This window comes from Leuciscus leuciscus (genome assembly GCF_965113295.1).
Source record: "Leuciscus leuciscus genome assembly, chromosome: 18".
Classification (NCBI taxonomy): Eukaryota; Metazoa; Chordata; class Actinopteri; order Cypriniformes; family Leuciscidae; genus Leuciscus; species Leuciscus leuciscus.
In genome coordinates this window covers 2,013,423-2,031,375 of record NC_138742.1, presented here as the reverse complement: position 1 = coordinate 2,031,375, position 17,953 = coordinate 2,013,423, and the positions used below count along the sequence as shown (strand labels likewise).

At 38.0% G+C, this 17,953-nt stretch overlaps 1 protein-coding gene and 1 long non-coding RNA gene across 11 annotated transcripts in view; one reads left to right on the top strand and one right to left on the bottom strand.

The window, feature by feature from the left end:
* LOC309481167 overlaps nucleotides 1-1,662 on the bottom strand; it is a 113,992-nt gene extending 112,330 nt beyond the window's left edge. For both annotated transcript variants that reach the window (XR_014199924.1, XR_014199925.1), the window contains exon 1: nucleotides 1,346-1,662. This is a non-coding gene — a long non-coding RNA (uncharacterized lncRNA). The remainder of the gene's footprint in view (nucleotides 1-1,345) is intronic.
* LOC309481083 (NACHT, LRR and PYD domains-containing protein 3-like) overlaps nucleotides 1-17,953 on the top strand; it is a 32,660-nt gene that overhangs the window by 3,789 nt on the left and 10,918 nt on the right. For 2 of the 9 annotated variants that reach the window (XM_082145851.1, XM_082145846.1), the window contains exons 1-6: nucleotides 6,826-6,945; nucleotides 8,173-8,286; nucleotides 11,091-11,216; nucleotides 14,454-14,549; nucleotides 14,746-16,473; nucleotides 17,662-17,733. In XM_082145851.1, the coding sequence (XP_082001977.1) occupies nucleotides 6,833-6,945; nucleotides 8,173-8,286; nucleotides 11,091-11,216; nucleotides 14,454-14,549; nucleotides 14,746-16,473; nucleotides 17,662-17,733 (2,249 nt within the window). In that variant the 5' untranslated portion in view covers nucleotides 6,826-6,832. Of the gene's footprint in view, nucleotides 1-6,825; nucleotides 6,946-8,172; nucleotides 8,287-8,339; nucleotides 8,692-11,090; nucleotides 11,217-13,732; nucleotides 13,971-14,453; nucleotides 14,550-14,745; nucleotides 16,474-17,661; nucleotides 17,734-17,953 lie in introns of those variants that run through there. The other 7 variants (XM_082145848.1, XM_082145847.1, XM_082145852.1 and 4 more) reach the window with 7 other exon arrangements.

The window sequence follows — 17,953 nt, the reverse complement described above, 5'->3', positions numbered from 1 at the left end:
AATTCATAAAAATGCAAATCAAATTGTTTTCTGCAAACTCCACCACATTCTTGTTCTACATCTCACAGACTACCACTGTGGTGATTCTCATGTTGTTTTACTGTTTTATTATTTAATAATTAACTGCCAAAGTCTTATACTGTATACCTGGCTATACAGCAATATTTAATAAATTCATAAAAATGCAAATCAAATTGTTTTCTGCAAACTCCACCACATTCTTGTTCTACATCTCACAGACTACCACTGTGGTGATTTACATGTTGTTTTACTGTTTTACCAGGTATACAGTATAGGACTTTGGCAGTTAATTATTAAATAATAAAACAGTAAAACAACATGTAAATCACCACAGTGGTAGTCTGTGAGATGTAGAACAAGAATCTGGTGGAGTTTGCAGAAAACAATTTGATTAAATTTTTTTATGAATTTATTAAATATGCCCATATGCCAAGTATACAGTATAGGACTTTGGCAGTTAATTATTAAATAATAAAACAGTAAAACAACATGAGAATCACCACAGTGGTAGTCTGTGAGATGTAGAACAAGAATCTGGTGGAGTTTGCAGAAAACAATTTGATTTGCATTTTTTATGAATTTATTAAATGTGCCCATATGCCAAGGATACAGTATAGGACTTTGGCAGTTAATTATTAAATAATAAAACAGTAAAACAACATGTAAATCACCACAGTGGTAGTCTGTGAGATGTAGAACAAGAATCTGGTGGAGTTTGTAGAAAACAATTTGATTAAATTGTTTTATGAATTTACTAATTATGCCTATACAGCCAGGTATACAGTATAGGATTTTGGCAGTTAATTATTAAATAATAAAACAGTAAAACAACATGAAAATCACCACAGTGGTAGTCTGTGAGATGTAGAACAAGAAGCTGGTGGAGTTTGCAGAAAACAATTTGATTTGCATTTTTTATGAATTTATTAAATATTGCTGTATAACATGGTATACAGTATAGGACTTTGGCAGTTAATTATTAAATAATAAAACAGTAGAACAACATGAGAATCACCACAGTGGTAGTCTGTGAGATGTAGAACAAAAATCTGGTGGAGTTTGCAGAAAACAATTTGATTTTATTATGAATATTTTTTTAAAAGTCTGCCGACACCAAGCGCATACACATTGAGCCTACCACGCAACCTCGTGTAGACGCGCAATATGTTTTTAAGCGTAGATGGCGCGACCGCGCTTCTCCGAAGCACAGATGGCGTGACCGCAGTGAAAGACTGTGGTGGCTACCTTGTGGTTACTCAATAGTATGCCTATCATTACATCTCCTTTCCAAAGTTATAAAACAAAGGTTAATGTTAAGCTTCACCAGTGCGTCGGCGCACTGAAGCGTTTTTTTATTTATTTAGTTCAAAGTTACTATCAGATTAAATGTTATACTTTGACAAACTATACATCATTAAAAAGATATAAGACTCAAGTTTCAGTATTTGACCACTATTGTATTCTGAGAAACTTATAGTGACAGTTATGTCTTAATTTGTGTCAGGAGTTATGAAATGAAAAAATGCGTTGATCCCTTTAATATGAATTATGAGCGTCAGCTGGTCCATTCAGAAAAAACTCCGTGCTGTCGTCATGACAGTGCTTCACAAAACAACGTCCCTCAGGGCTTTTAGCTAAAAAAATATTGATATATTCTCATAGATTCACATCATATTTCTATAGACAGGAATAATATTTATTGAATTTATACCCAAATGCGTCGATGTAATCATTATGAGCGCTTCTTACTGAGATGTGCTGTGTTTTCAATTCATACCAATAGCCTGAGGGCGCTATATGCACAATAATACTCCATATATGGAACATGAAGAAGAGCCATAATCATGTGACCTTCAAGGACGTCACTGATAGCAGCTACACACAAAGCTAACACAGAGATCGCTGTAATATGCAGATACAGATGTTTTGAAAACAATAAACATGATTGCAATGATATGTGATTTGCCTGTGTTCTTCAAGCAATGCCAGGTATTTTTATAATAATAGATTATATTTATAATGTAATGCTAATCGATATAGACTTTATCATTGTACATAATTCTATAAATAATATATTTTCTGTCTGATTTTTTTTTATCTGAAGCCAAATTAGATCACAGAAGATTATTTAAAACACTCGAATTGCGTTATAAAGTACGTTTGTAGCACAAACATGGTTTTAATCTCATAAATGGTCGTGTATTGATGGTGTGCTAAGCTAACATGCTAGCTAGGCCCAAAATAAAGTAATTTGACATGATCTTGAAAAACATTTAACTAAATACAGAGTTTTAGACTTATCATTTTCAGATTTTAAAAATAACATGGTCACACATATGGCTTTAGCTGCAGTGCATTTCTAGATTGCTACAGTGCCCACTTCAATTTTATTTTCATGAATATGTTTCATAAAAATACATTTCTAATAACTTTACAAAACTTTGAAGCTATTTAAAAAATGTTTTTTTCATTATGACAATAATTAATCTACATTTACAATAAACTACCAGGTGTCAGCTTTCAAATGAGATCATACTTGTGCTTTTAGTGCAAAGGGTTCATGAACTGTATCTGTTTCAGTTTGGGTCATTTCTGGGGATTTTTCAAAAGTGGCGTTGCAGCTTAACAGGTTAATAAAACAATTTTTTTTTTTTTACTTAACTTTTTGCTTGCATTAAAGCCTTACGAAAATGCAAAAAAAATGCAATATGCAAAAGGTCAACATGATGCACGATACAAGTACCTCATAAAAGAAATAACAATAACAAGGCACTCTACCTTTTAAGCCACAATGTAAAACATGATACTTTTTCAATAAGTCTCTCAGGTGGTTTTCTAGGTCTAGTAGACCTTCTGATTGGTTCGGTCATTTGAGAGGCTGTGGTATGAGGCTCAGCTTGCTGTGCATTTGGTGTATCAATTTGTTTTTCAGCTTCAGCTTCACCGTGTTTGTCAGTGTCCTCATGAGTCTTTAACAGACTCCTCCTGTTTCTCCTCACTTTATGTCCATCCTCCGTTTCCACAACGTAAGATCTAGGTCCGACTTCACTGAGCACGGTAGCTTTTCTGTCCCAGCAATTATGTCCCTCGATTCTCACAGTGTCCTTTTCACAAAGAGGTTCCAGACATTTTGTAGCTCTGTCATAGAGCATTTTTTGTCTGTGTTTGAGTCTCTTTTTGTTGTCAATCCAGTTGTCATTGTCACGTCCTTGTTGCAATTGCGGTAGTGTGGTGCGGAGCTTGCGACACATGAGTAGCTCAGCAGGGGACGCTCCACACGCCAGAGGTGCAGCTCTGTAGCTTAGTAAAGCAAGGTGAGGATCAGTCTTACCGTCCTTGGCTTTCTTCAGTAGTCTCTTAATAATTTGTACTCCCTTTTCAGCCTGACCATTGGCTTGTGGGTACAATGGGCTCGAGGTAACGTGCTTGAATCCGTAGTGCTTCGCAAACTCTTTAAACTCTCCACAGTCATACTGCCGACCGTTGTCACTCACAACACATTGTCTGGCAAAGAACCCTTTCATGTGCACTATAACAGACTGTGCGGTGGTGCTGGAGAGTTGCGCAATCTCAGGGTAGTTCGAGTAATAGTCTGTGCCCACCTTTTGCCAAGGAGCAATGGGAAGGTCGGCCACCAGCATTGGCTCCTTGACTTGTTTGTAGTGGTGTCTGAGGCAGATGTCACATTTCTCAATCATTTCCTCTATGTCTTTGTTGATTCCTGGCCAGTAGATGGCTTCACGTGCTCTTCTCTTACATTTCTCCACTCCCAGGTGTCCTTCATGAAGACGCTGAAGCATGTCCTTGCGCATGGTCTGTGGGATAACAATCCTGTTCTTTCTCAGCAGGAGTCCTTTTGACATACACAGCTCTGCCCGCAGTGACCATGTTGATGTGTGTTTCAGCATCTTCTGCTGCAGTGCTCTCAGCTGTGCCACTGTTGAGTTCTGGTGCTCCAGAAAGTGTGTCAGCAAGCACTATGTATTTACCTGGCGTGTATATTAGGTCAAAGTCATAGAGCTGCAATGTCATCATCATGCGTTGGATTCTGGGCGACATGTCATTGAGATTCTTTTTACAGATTGATATGAGTGGTTTATGATCAGTTTCTGCTGTGAATGTGGGCAGTCCATAAACATAAGTGTGAAAATTCCCACACCCAAACACTAGGCCCAGTGTCTCCTTCTCAATCTGAGCATAGCGTTTTTCAGTCTCTGTCATTGATCTCGATGCATATGCCATTTTTCTTCATTCATTTGTAGCAATACGGCTCCTAGTCCGTCTTTTGATGCATCAGTGGAGATTTTGGTTGGTTTTGTTGGATCAAAGTAGGTTAAGACTGGTTCAGCAGTCACAGTTCTCTTCAGTTCTTTCCATTCTTTTTCATGTTTTGTTGTCCACTCAAAGGCTATGTTGTGATGCAGCGGTTCTCTGAGGCATTTAGCTTTTGAGGAGAGGTTGGGAATGAACTTACCCAGAAAGTTAACCATCCCCAATGCTCGCAAAACTCCTTTTTTATCAGTTGGAGCCGGCATATTCAGTATGGCTTGCACTTTTGTTTTGTCTGGGAGCACGCCGTTTGCTGTGAGCTTGTCTCCTAAGAATGTCATTTCTGTCACTCCAACAAGACATTTCTCTCTTTTAAGTTTTAGTCTGTACTTTTTCACTCTCTGTAACAGCTTCTCAAGTCTCTCATCATGTTGTTGTTTTGTGTTTCCCCAGACAACTAAGTCATCAATGTACACTCGTGTTCCTTCCAGACCCTCTATGATTGACTCCATAGCTCTGTGAAAGATCTCTGGCGCTGACTTGATGCCAAATGGAGCCTCAGAAATCAGTAACGCCCAAATGGTGTGTTAAAGGTGGTGTACCTGCTGCTTTCTGGGTCCAGTTTCAGCTGCCAAAATCCATGCGAGGCGTCTAGTTTGCTGAAGTACTTTGCACCGGCCATGTCACTCAGGATTTCTTCACGCTTGGGGATTGATAATGTTCTCTTTTAATGTTTTCATTCAAATCTTTAGGATCTAGGCAGACACGTAACTCAGGGGAGTTTCTTTTTTTAACACATGTGATGGAATTAACCCAGTCTGTGGGCTCTTCCACTCGCTCGATGACTCCCATCTGTGTCATTCTGTTCAGGTCCTTTTTAAGAGGTGCTGGCCCTCTCCTTGGGGCATGCACTACAGGTTTAGCATCTTCCTTGAGCTGTAAGTGTAAGGTAGTGTACCGTGTCCTTTAAAGACAGTCGCGTATTTGTTCACAATTTTTGTGCTACCTTCACTTTGTGACAGTCTTTTGATTGGGTTGTCTATGTTGTCACTGTTGATCTGGTAGATCCTCTTGACTAGTCCAAGATCTTCAGATGCTCAGGATCGACTCATGTCCACTTGGCACTATTGTAAACATCAAGTTGTATTGTCTTCCTTTTGCAGTCACTTTGAGCCTACAACCACCCATAGTTTTTATTGGCTGATTGTTGTATGCTTTTAATGACATTGCCTTGTCTGCAACTCTTTTTAGTTTCTCTGCAAGAACTTTCAGATCATTTTCATTGATCAAGTTGGCTTTGGCTCCGGTGTCGATTTTGAAGGTTACTAGTGTCCCATTGACTAACAGAGGTGCAGTCCATTTGTCATCTTTTACTGCACGTACAGCATGCTCTGTGTCACTTGCGTTTTGGGGCTGCACATAGTTTCTTACACGACACCATTCTGATGAAAAATGTCTCGCTAAAATCATCACTGCCATCTGGGTCTTCCTGCACTGTGTATCTTTTATCTGGTATGGCACATTTTCACATAGTGATTTTGCTTTTTACACTTTGCACATGTTTTCCCAAATGCAGGGCATTGTCTCGGCCTGTGCGTTTCACCACACTTCTTACAGTCAAACTGTGTTTGATCATCGTCTCTGTTTTTGTCTTTTTGTTTGAACTTGAACCGTGATTTTACTTTCATTTTCACTACGTTCACGGACTCGCTTTCTTGGTCATATGGCGCCGCTTGAAAAGTAAGAGCGTGTTGCTTTGCCAGCTCGTTAGCTTGACATATTTTTATTGCACTTTCCAGTGTGAGATCCGCTTCCCTCAACAGCTTTTCTCTTAGCTTCTTTTCATTTGTCCCAAATACAATCTAATCCCTTATCATTGAGTTTTTTAGATCACCAAAGTTGCAGAACTGAGCTTTTATTTTGAGATCGGTGAGATAATTATCAAACGACTCACCAGACTGTTGGAGACGAGAACGAAATACATATCTCTCATGAGTTTCATTTTTCTTCGAAAGACAGTGTCCGTCAAATTTCTTTAGGACCTCGTCAAACTTGTCTTTATCGTCGGGTTCATCATATACAAATGTGTTAAACTTCAATAGCCTCCGCTCCAGCAATGGTTAGCAAAAGGGCTATTTTTCTTTCTTCCGCCCGACGATCAACTCCAACCGCGGCAATGTAGAGCTGAAATTGTTGCTTGAAGGTTCGCCAGTTCGCGTCCACATTCCCGTCATTTTCAGCGGAGTTGGTGGTTTTACTGCGTCCATCTTGCATCAGTTCTTTTCTTTACCCCACTCCTGGTACCATGTAATGTTCTGCCTTCTGTTATTCAAGAAGTCATGCATGAACATTTGTGCTGCTAGCTTCTGTGAGCTGCAAGCTATTTATTTGAGACATGAACAACGTGGAATGTCCAACAACATAGTGTCTGCTTGTTCGTATGTCCACAACAGTTAGCGTCACACAGACAGGAAAGGCTATGCTGCCACCTTGTGGTTACTCAATAGTATGCCTATCATTATACATTTAATTTAGTGTGTGAATGTTTCTTCATTCAGAGTCAGTGGAGGAGATCAAACTCATCAGATTCTCCTGCAGCTTCATCATGGCTGATTCACAAGGATCCAGAGATGGAGATTGTTCTCCAGGATGCAGGTACTTTCAACAAACATTACATTACCATTACCCCCACACCTCCACCCCTCCACACACACAAACACAAACAGATCAAAGACAGTTTACAGCAGGGTTAGAAAATGACTTTGGCCTTATAAATTAATATATTAAATAATATTAAATTATAAAAAATTTTGAAGACTTTTTTCATGGTTTGGGCTAGGCCCAGTATTGTAGCGGTGTCTGGAGAAGTGGCTATAATCTAACAGGTAACCCTCTAACTCTGGAGCAGCAAAGTTACAGCACCTTATATAAATCTAATCCCTGACATGAGAAAGTGAATAACAGGTCATTCTGTCCTTGAGCAAGGAAGTTAACTCTAAATCCACCAGGTGTACTCATTATGGCAGCATCAAGGGGTTTGATCAAATACAAATGGCATTTCTCATCCCTTATGTTACATTAAATGGAATTTGTAAAACAACTGGCCGCTGGATTGAATAATAATGATGTCTGAAAAGACTGTACCTACATTAGATGGTTTACTTTGTTTTAAAGTAGTCAATCCATAACCTGAACTAAAATCTTTAGGGACATGTTTAAAAAAAAACTTAAGTTATTCTAACATGACTACAACTAGCAAGAAACGTTGACAAACGTACTCTTTTTATCATTACACTGGATATCTAGTTGATATAAGAACTCGAACTCCTAATATTTTACTAAGCAATTATGGAGATATAAACATAATCGAAGCACTTACAGGATTTTCATTCAGGATTTCACTCTTTGTGAGGTTTGGTTTTGCCGTGTTCAGCTACAGTACGTGTCTGCGGGAGCACCACAACAACAATCTGTGACGCTGTATAGGAACTCACTCGGCGCTGCCCTGATTGCTGCCTCGCGCTAGGAAATAAATTAATTACTGTTATAAATATAAAACGTCACTAAAGACCTATAATTTTCACAATCGTTTTTAATGTTAAAATATATTTGTCGGGGGGACCCCAAAATCCCCCCAAAAAATTCTCATGGGGGGTCCCTAATGACTTATGGAGGGTCCGGGACCCCCCCACACCCCTCATTTCGAACCCTGGTTTACAGGAAAAATATGATTTTTTGGCCTATTTTTTTAACTTATTTTTTATTGAACTAAAATGAAATATTCAGTAAAAAGATATTTGTTTCCTCAAAGTACTTTTTGATGCAAGATAAATGTATTCACAGTAATCTAAAGGATTAAACTGAATCTGTTCTCTGTTCCAGTTCAGTCCAGCAGAAGAGCTCAAACCCAGAGTCCAGCTGTGTGTCTATGAAGAGTAACTGGTCTATGGATCAGCCAATGACGTTTAAGAGTGGAGACAAACGGCCTGATCTCAGGTATATCATTTCTATAAAAGATGTGCTTATAGTGCGACACTTTTGAATTAGAATCATCATTTTTCTCAGTCAGTCAGTCTAATACTAGCAATGACATCAAGTAAATGTAAGCTGAGATCTTTTCCACCTTTATATAATGGAGTAGGTGTAAAACTGAGTGGATTTTTTTAACTGCTGGTTCAGGGCCGTATTTATCAAGCTTCTCAAAGAGTCATTTTAGTCTTAAAGGGTTAGTTCACCCAAAAATGAAAATTCTGTCATTAATTACTCTCCCTCATGTCGTTCCAAACCCGTAAGACTTTTGTTCATCTTCAGAACACAAATGAAGATATTTTTGATGAAACCTGAGAGCTTTCTGTCCCTCCACTGACTGCAACGTCATTGCAACTTTCAAGGCCCAGAAAGGTAGTAAAAACATTGTTAAAATGGCAGAAGAAAAAGACTGCGATTAAAAATCAAAACATGCAAGAGAAAATTATTTTAATGCAAGCAATAAAAAACTGCACACATCAGCTGTGGAATAAAAGAAAAGAAATGCACAATTATCTAGATTAAGGCACACTCCTGTCTTAATGTAAACCCTAAAGACAAGTTTAGGGGTAAATAAATGAATAATAATAAATAAAAAAAATCAGGTCTCAACATTAAGCCTTTTCATTTGATTGTCCTTAGTTCGGTCATTCACTTGTCCGAGTAAAAACATTTGTTTGTCCAGGAATTTTTTTTGTGTTGTAAATATAATTTATTCTGAATCAATATTCTCATCACTGTTCAGTCAGCTTTGACATATATAAATCGGCATATTTATGATATTTTAACCTTTATAAAGGGCATTTTCCCTCATCCCTAATCGATTCCCTAATCGCTTATTTCCCTAATCGCTTCCCTAATGCGTCATCTTTCATTTAAAATTCTTAAATTTCATCAATAAATTAAAATAGAATACGAATATGCTAAAGGGATGTTACCAATCAAATTAAACTGCATTAAATAATGTAATGAGATTATTTTAAATATTTTTTTGAATATACAATTAAGAAATTTTGGAAAGAATGATACTTTTAAACACGAAACTAAACCGCCAGTAGGAGGCGGCAGGAGACCGAGTCATTGAGTCATTTATTCAAACGATTCATTCAAACGCCTGATTCATTCAGGAATGAAACACAGTTGAGTTTTCCTTTGAGATGCGCTGTGGTTCTTCTAGGATCTTTTTTTAAACTATTTTCGCTGCTGAAATAGAACAAAAAATGGCAATATTGTGTCTAAAATTCAAGTGACTTAATATTAATGACTTGTTTATTGAACTGCAATATGAAATCAGTGTCACATTTTCAATCGTGATGGTATTCAGTGCTCTTGGTCGTATGATGTTGATGTTACTGGACAAGTGTAAATGTCGAGTCTGTAATACATATCAAAACATATTTTAAATATGATGTACTAATTTCATTATAGCACTCATCAGCCTGCAGCTTCCAAGACAATGTTTACAGTAAACAACACAGAGACAGAACAAAATTCACACGTTTCGTTTAAAGACTTTTGTCCCCGATCGCCTTCCATTCGGGCGTACGCGCTCAGAGAAAGTGCATCATGTCAGAACAGAACGCTAATGAAATGTTTACCCGGCAAAGCTTTAAAGCACGAGAAAATAATGAACTTTTGTGATTGTGAATAAGTGCAGAGACCTGTGAGTGTAACTCTAGCGCTGCGTTAACATGTGATGTGAGTTTTACAGTATTGGGACTGAGCGCCAGAACTGCAGCTGATAGAATGTGATACTACCATATTTCTTCAAAAGCAGATCGTGGAAACATTAAATCATCCACGATCAAAAATCGTGATATCGCATAAGCACAAGTATAAAACGACTGTTATCATGTCTGAAAACAAACACAAGTAACAGAGTTTACAAAACTGTATCGCACGCGTGCTTCAGTGGGACATTTATTCATCACACAGACCAATCTTTTCGTAACTGTACAGCCCTGCAATGAGTATCACAATGTATTCTTTTGAAAATTATTTATTGAATGATTATTAGTGTTGAATGTAAACTCCTCTTAGGAATTTCACCTTTCAATGGGAATTTATCTGAGCATATTCTTAAATAAGGAAATCTATTCAGTGATTGGTCCATGCCTATGTCATCATCCAAAATCCCGTTTGTGGCACAGCAAAGTGTTGTGAATCATCTCTAAGACTGACACTTAAGATTTAGTCCTACACTTCACTTACATTACGACTGAGATGCTTGATAACTAACTTCTAAGCACAGCTTTGAGCCAAGAGTTGTTTTACTCTTAAGTCCATTCTTAGCAGTGTTCTTGTGAGTAATTCTCAGAGGCTTGATAAATACGGGTTCAGATTTGTTGAAAGCTTCACGGTGTCTGGTCAGAACAGTGATGTTTCACAGCAAGAGTAGCGTTACTAGAGTACAGTAAGGTGGTTTATCTTTAAAGCTCAGCTAAACATTGGTCTCTTTAGTCGGTCCTCCATTGTGCCTTTGAGAAGAGTCATGTGATCATGGTTGATGTTCATCTGAGTTGAATCATTCTATAATTCTATAGTTGATTTTAATTTGTTTGCTTTGAATTCCTAATTCCTAATATTACTGGTTTTCTCAGTCGCTTTGGTACAATTGTTGAATCATGCTTAACATTTTTAAACCAGTGAGTTAATTTCTCAAAATAATTGTAATCAAAGTTTGAAACAGTGCAAAACAGTTACAGACATTAAAGCAAAAGTACACAACATTTATGTGGTCTTTTATAAGTCTGTATTCTTTATATTTTACTTAGTTTGAAACCCAGTTCAGTCCAGCAGAAGAGCTCAAACCCAGAGTCCAGCTGTGTGTCTATGAAGAGTAACTGCTCTATGAATCCGCCAATAGACTTTAAGATTGGAGACAAATGGCCTGATCTCAGGTATATCACTTCTATAAAAGATGTGCTTATTGTATTTTATTTGTATGAAATTGTTATTAATATACAGCAGTTTAATGAGTTACAATCTTGCTGGTTTCGGTCTATTAAAGCTCCAATATGTAACAATTTTGTAATAAAATTTCCGAAAATAACTTGCACAGTGTGATATGTTTCCTCCAGTTGTGTACTTACAATATCTCAAAAGTCTCCAAAGATTTTTTATTTCAGAGAAATTCCGATTTTAAATATCTGTCCGTCCCGGAAAAGAAATGTCGCCTCTCAGTGACGCAATGTCCGCTCTATCCTTTTTTTCCGGTGTGGACCATGTGATAGGATATTCCACCACACCGGAATATCACATGGTCAAATGCGGAAGTGGTGGTTCTAGCGTTATCCATAGACGGGATTCATAAATTTTGGGGCATCTCACCCGGGGGGCGGGGTTACGTCCTGCGTCACATCTCTCATGCGGGTTCTCGTCGACCAGGGTCAGCGCGCACCATAGCGCACACAGACAGGCACAGAACTAGCTAGCGAACCTAGGTCTTAAATCTAATAAGTTATGTTTTTTACAACACGTTTTTTGATGGAAAAGTGATGTTTAATTTCCATAGTCTTTGTTTAGTGAACGCAAGCGAAATCAGGAATTGCGGTCTTTCAGTTTGTTTATCGTTACCTAGCTACCAAGGGTTTAAGTTGTACAAGATGTGCTGTAGCCTTAATTACAATGGCCAAGTCGCGTTTCATATTAACAGATGAATAGGCTTCGCTCAGTTTATTAAATACATCCAACCTGAAATGTCTCTTACAAACCATGAAGGGACAATGAATCAATACACTGACATGGCAATGCTAGACAGATAGCCTACTTTGTTTGCACAGTCCTACCGTGATTTTGTCACTCTTCTCTCCACTCCTAGACCGACGTCTGATGTCAGCGGGGGAACTTTTACCTCGATAAAGTTAGGCCTACTTATTGTATTGCAGAAAAGAAAAGTAAACTTCCAGTAAACTCCAGTTAACCAGTTCATGTTTCTTCTTTAGGTGATTCAAGCAGTAACGACTAATTAGACTCAATACTGCTATTACAGGTGGAATTATGAAATAGAAACAGGCCTTAATGCAAGATTTTAATCATGTCAATACACAATAAATAGAACATTTCATTAATAAATTAATCAATAAGTCAGGACAGCCCATTCATGCAGGTAGTGAGATAGTTAATAAAAATACACAGTAAAAAAAAAAAAAGGTTGTTAACCTTAACCCGTTATCAAGTCAATTAAAAAATATATTTCATGGTGTGCATGGTGTGTTAATTGTTTGTGTATGGTGTGTATGTGTTTTTTTTGTTGTTGTTTTTTTATGCAATATTTTCAACATAGGGAAATATATACAGCATTTGTCAAATTTTCCCAGAGTACAAATACATGTGTGAAGTAATCATACAAAAAACACACACAAAAAAAACAAAAACAAAAAAAACACCTATTTACAAAGCAACTCTTGTATGTCTGTTGATTGTTTTAGAAATGCTGTATATATTTCCCTATGTTGAAAACATTGCATTACAAAAAAACACACACACACAAAAAAAAAAAAAAAAAACACATACACACCATGAAATATATTTTTTAATTGACTTGATAACGGGTTAAGGTTAACAACCTTTTTTTTTTTTTTTTTACTGTGTATTTGTATTAACTATTTCACTACCTGCATGAATGGGCTGTCCTGACTTATTGATTAATTTATTAATGAAATGTTCTATTTATTGTGTATTGACATGATTAAAATCTTGCATTAAGGCCTGTTTCTATTTCATAATTCCACCTGCAATAGCAGTATTGAGTCTAATTAGTCGTTACTGCTTGAATCACCTAAAGAAGAAACATGAACTGGTTAACTGGAGTTTACTGGAAGTTTACTTTTCTTGCCTGCAATACAATAAGTAGGCCTAACTTTATCAAGGTAAAAGTTCCCCCGCTGACACCAGACGTCGGTCTAGGAGTGGAGAGAAGAGTGACAAAATCACGGTAGGACTGTGCAAACAAAGTAGGCTATCTGTCTAGCATTGCCATTTCAGTGTATTGATTCATTGTCCCTTCATGGTTTGTAAGAGACATTTCAGGTTGGATGTATTTAATAAACTGAGCGAAGCCTATTCATCTGTTAATATGAAACGCGACTTAGCCATTGTAATTAAGGCTACAGCACATCTTGTACAACTTAAACCCTTGGTAGCTAGGTAACGATAAACAAACTGAAAGACCGCAATTCCTGATTTCGCTTTCGTTCACTAACAAAGACTATGGAAATTAAACATCACTTTTCCATCAAAAAACGTGTTGTAAAAAAACATAACTTATTAGATTTAAGACCTAGGTTCGCTAGCTAGTTCTGTGCCTGCCTGTGTGCGCTATGGTGCGCGCTGACCCTGGTCGACGAGAACCCGCATGAGAGATGTGACGCAGGACGTAACCCCGCCCCCCGGGCGAGATGCCCCAAAATTTATGAATCCCATCCATAGACTGTATGGTTATAGCTGTTATGGATCACGATTACTCTTTGGCGAGTATTGAAGTGCCAACAAAACGAAAGCGTCCATATTCGGATACACGCAGACTGTGTAACAAACGGAGGAATAAAACCGGATAAATATCGGCCAGGCGTTTTGGAGATGGAGAGAGCTGCGCGACAATCTTGGACTTGACAGAGACTCTGCTCTCGCGAGTGTAGGCTATTAATAGACAGGTAAGCAAATAAATTTTTTTTATTGTACAAGTAACGTAATAGTTACAGTAAAGATGATTTTAATAGATATGAATTACACCACATGCCTGTAATAATATAGCATAACATTTCACGTTCCTTGCAGTTCATTAATTATGATGACATAAAATAATACGATTAGACATACAGGTAATACAAAAACGAATAAATTACCTCATCCGTGATCATGATTCATTAATTCCATTTTAGAGACATCGCTAGATGGTGAAAACGCATTAAAAACGACATCTCCCATCGTCACCTCCTTCATAGCGTCATCAAGCTTCGCCTTTGTTATTGTTGGAAACTGCGCCCTCTTGTGGTCAAAAATATTGTAAAGCTCTATGTGTTGTATTGTTAATACATTCACACACTGTAAAAGCTGTTGGTCTGTTACTCAGTTAATGACACAATTACATCAATATCAGTGTGTCTGATTCTTTACCCTCTTCATTCTGATTTAAGGTCAACTCTTCCATCCAGACCAGTTAAAAACAAAACTGTGTACAAGCCTGTGATTCAACCACAAGACTTTAATGAAAGCATGTTTCCTGGTTTCAGGTAAAATTCAGGACTTTGTTGTTGTTGTTGTTTAATTTTAGGTGCTGCAATTCACATCACACATCACTCACACACATGATTAATGATTTACACATTTCAGAAACCTAATGATGTTCTGTGTCCCATAAATAGTTTTGTAATTTATGGCTATTTACTTCTCTGACTTGTGTAATAATGTGGTATTTTAATCTTACAGCCATGACTCTAATCCTGCTGAAGTCCTCAACACATTGAGATCAAATCTGAGACAGAAGTTTGAGTGTTTGTATGAGGGAATATCAAAGCAGGGAAACCCAACACTCCTGAATGAGATCTACACAGAGCTCTACATCACAGAGAGTGGAAGTGGAGAGATCAATAATGAGCATGAGGTGAGACAGATCGAGACACAGTCCAGGAGAGCAGAAACAGAGGACACACCGATCAAATGCAGTGACATCTTTAGACCTTTACCTGGACAAGACAAACCCATCAGAACTGTGCTGACAAAGGGAGTCGCTGGCATTGGGAAAACAGTCTCTGTGCAGAAGCTCATCCTGGACTGGGCTGAAGGGAAAGAGAATCAGGACGTCCAGCTCATATTTCCACTTGCTTTCAGAGAGCTCAACTTGATGAAGGACAAAACACTCAGTCTTTCAGAACTTCTTCATCTCTTTTTCCCCAAAACTAAAGAAATGGACATATCCAGTGATGAGTATAAAGTGTTGTTCATCTTTGATGGTCTGGATGAGTGTCGTCTGTCTCTGAACTTTAAGAGCGATGTGAGGTTGTGTGATGTGACTGAATCAGCCTCAGTGGACGAGCTGCTGAAGAACCTCATTGTGGGGAATCTGCTTCCCTCGTCTCTCATCTGGATCACCTCCAGACCAGCAGCAGCGGATCTCGTCCCCTCTGAGTGTGTCCATCGAGTGACAGAGGTACGAGGCTTCAGTGACACACAGAAGCAGGAATACTTCAGGAAGAGAATCAGTGATCAGAGTCTGGCCGACAGGATCATCTCACACCTGAAGTCCTCGAGGAGCCTCTTTATTATGTGCCACATCCCAGTGTTCTGCTGGATCTCAGCCACTGTTCTAGAGGAGATGTTGAGTGAAGCAGAGAGAGGAGAGATTCCCAAGACTCTCACTCAGATGTACACACACTTCCTGCTCATTCAGACCAACATCAAACATGAGAAGGACTATGAGAAGAAAGTGAAAGATGAAGACATGATTGTCAAACTGGGGAAACTGGCTTATCTGCAGCTTGTGAAAGGCAACCTGATCTTCTATGAGGAAGACCTGAGCGAGTGTGGCATTGATGAGGCAGAAGCATCAGTTTACTCAGGATTGTGCACTCAGATCTTCAGAGAGGAGTTGGGCTTGTGTCAGGGGAAAGTCTTCAGCTTTGTTCATCTGAGCATTCAGGAACATCTAGCAGCTCTATATGTGCATCTCTCCTTTATCAACAATAACATCAATGTGTTTGACCAGATTACCAAACCAACTAATGGAGGCAGAGTTTCCCTATCGGATCTCCATCAGAGAGCTGTGGATGAGGCTTTACACAGTAAAAATGGGCATCTGGACCTTTTCCTTCGTTTCCTTCTGGGTCTGTCAGTGGAGTCTAACCAGAGTCTCTTACAAGAACTGAAGACACAGACAGCAAACAGCTCTCACAACAATAAGAGAACAGCTGACTATATTAAAGAAAAGATCAGTGAGAATCCCTCTCCAGATAAATACATCAATCTGTTTCACTGTCTGAATGAACTGGGTGATCTTTCTCTAGTGAACGAAGCTGAACCTCATACGAGCTCTAGAGGATTATGTGATGTGAAACTCTCCTCGTCTCAGTGGTCAGCTTTAGTGTTTGTGTTGTTGTCCTCAGAGCGGACACTGCAGAGGTTTGACCTGTACAGATTAATTGGAGGCAGAACTGATCGGTAAGTAACACTGAGTGCAATCATTACAGTCTAAAACATTATGAACAAAGAGAAACTCAGAGATCAGAGGTGTTTAAATCACGGGGCACAGACTGATTTCTGGGATATTGTAGATCATTTGCGTGTGTTCCTCAAACCGTGGCTGTGTCCTAGTAAGACTGCATATCTCGACTGCCACGTCATCAAGCGCCTCTGAAGGCCGTCTCAGTTTGAAGGATGTTTTGAAGACAGACTTCATTTTGTGTCTTTAATTCAGCTCATTTTGAAGGATGCATCAAGTATATCCTTCCTGTTCTTCAATCTCCCACAATCCTTTGCACACATTCTAATTAATGTAAAAGAACTGATGGAAAACGAGTCAGCACTGAGTTTATCTGAGTTCATTATGAAATGTAAGACACAGATAATGTATTCGGAGATGAAGGCATACATGTTATCTTTTGTTTCTGTGTAAATGAATCACTGAACACTAAACTGACAATAATGTAAGACACTGGGAGACACAGACGGCTGCCATTCACTGTTTGCATTCATAAAAAAGCCAGTTAATATAAAGATATTTAATAGGAAGTATTTTTCCTAAATGAAGTTTTAATATTATTATTATACAAGAGAAGTATTAAGAAAATAAATTAGATTAATGTCTCATCATCATTTTTCTTTATCACCAGTTGCTGGCAAAATGATGGACAATGATTCACATTTTGTGCGCATCATTTCCTGTGACAATAAAACTAAGTAAATTATTAAATGAACAAGTATGTAAATAAACAAGTAACAAGCAAACAAACTCGTGTGCTTAATTTCTACGAATAATTTGCTGATGCAGGTACAAAAAGACTTTTTTCTTGCCCCCCCGCCCAACTCGGGAGTTAAATGTCTCCATGGTGATAACCATAGCAACGGACAGGACAAACAAACCTGATGTGTCATAATAGTGTTGTAGTGTAAATGCAGACTAATAGCCCTGCCACAGCAACACTAACGAGAAGAAGAAAACACTAATCAGTGACGGCTGAATACGAGGCTTCTACAGTTATAGATATAAAACCACTTTCATTAAAACAATTATTTGAGGGTATTTAGGAAGGTATAATGTATTATTTACTTATGATATGAATTATTATTATTATTATTATTAGCATTAATAATTAACTTTAACTTTAAATAATTTTTATTTTCAATTAGTCCCACACAGAACACAGGAGATGAAGTTCTCCAGAAGCTGATGCCTGTGGTTACAGCAACTAGATCCGCTTGGTAAGTAACACTGAGAACAAGCATCACTGTTAAAACATTATAACAGTTCTTACTTAAACATTATAAATTAATGGTTTAACAAAAAATATGAGTCACACTTCAGCTCTTACCTATCTGACCTGATTTGTGATCTACTTAACCATTCTTTATGATATATGTGTGAGAAATTTATATTCAAATATATGCATTTGTAATGTATGCATATAAACATTTATATTTA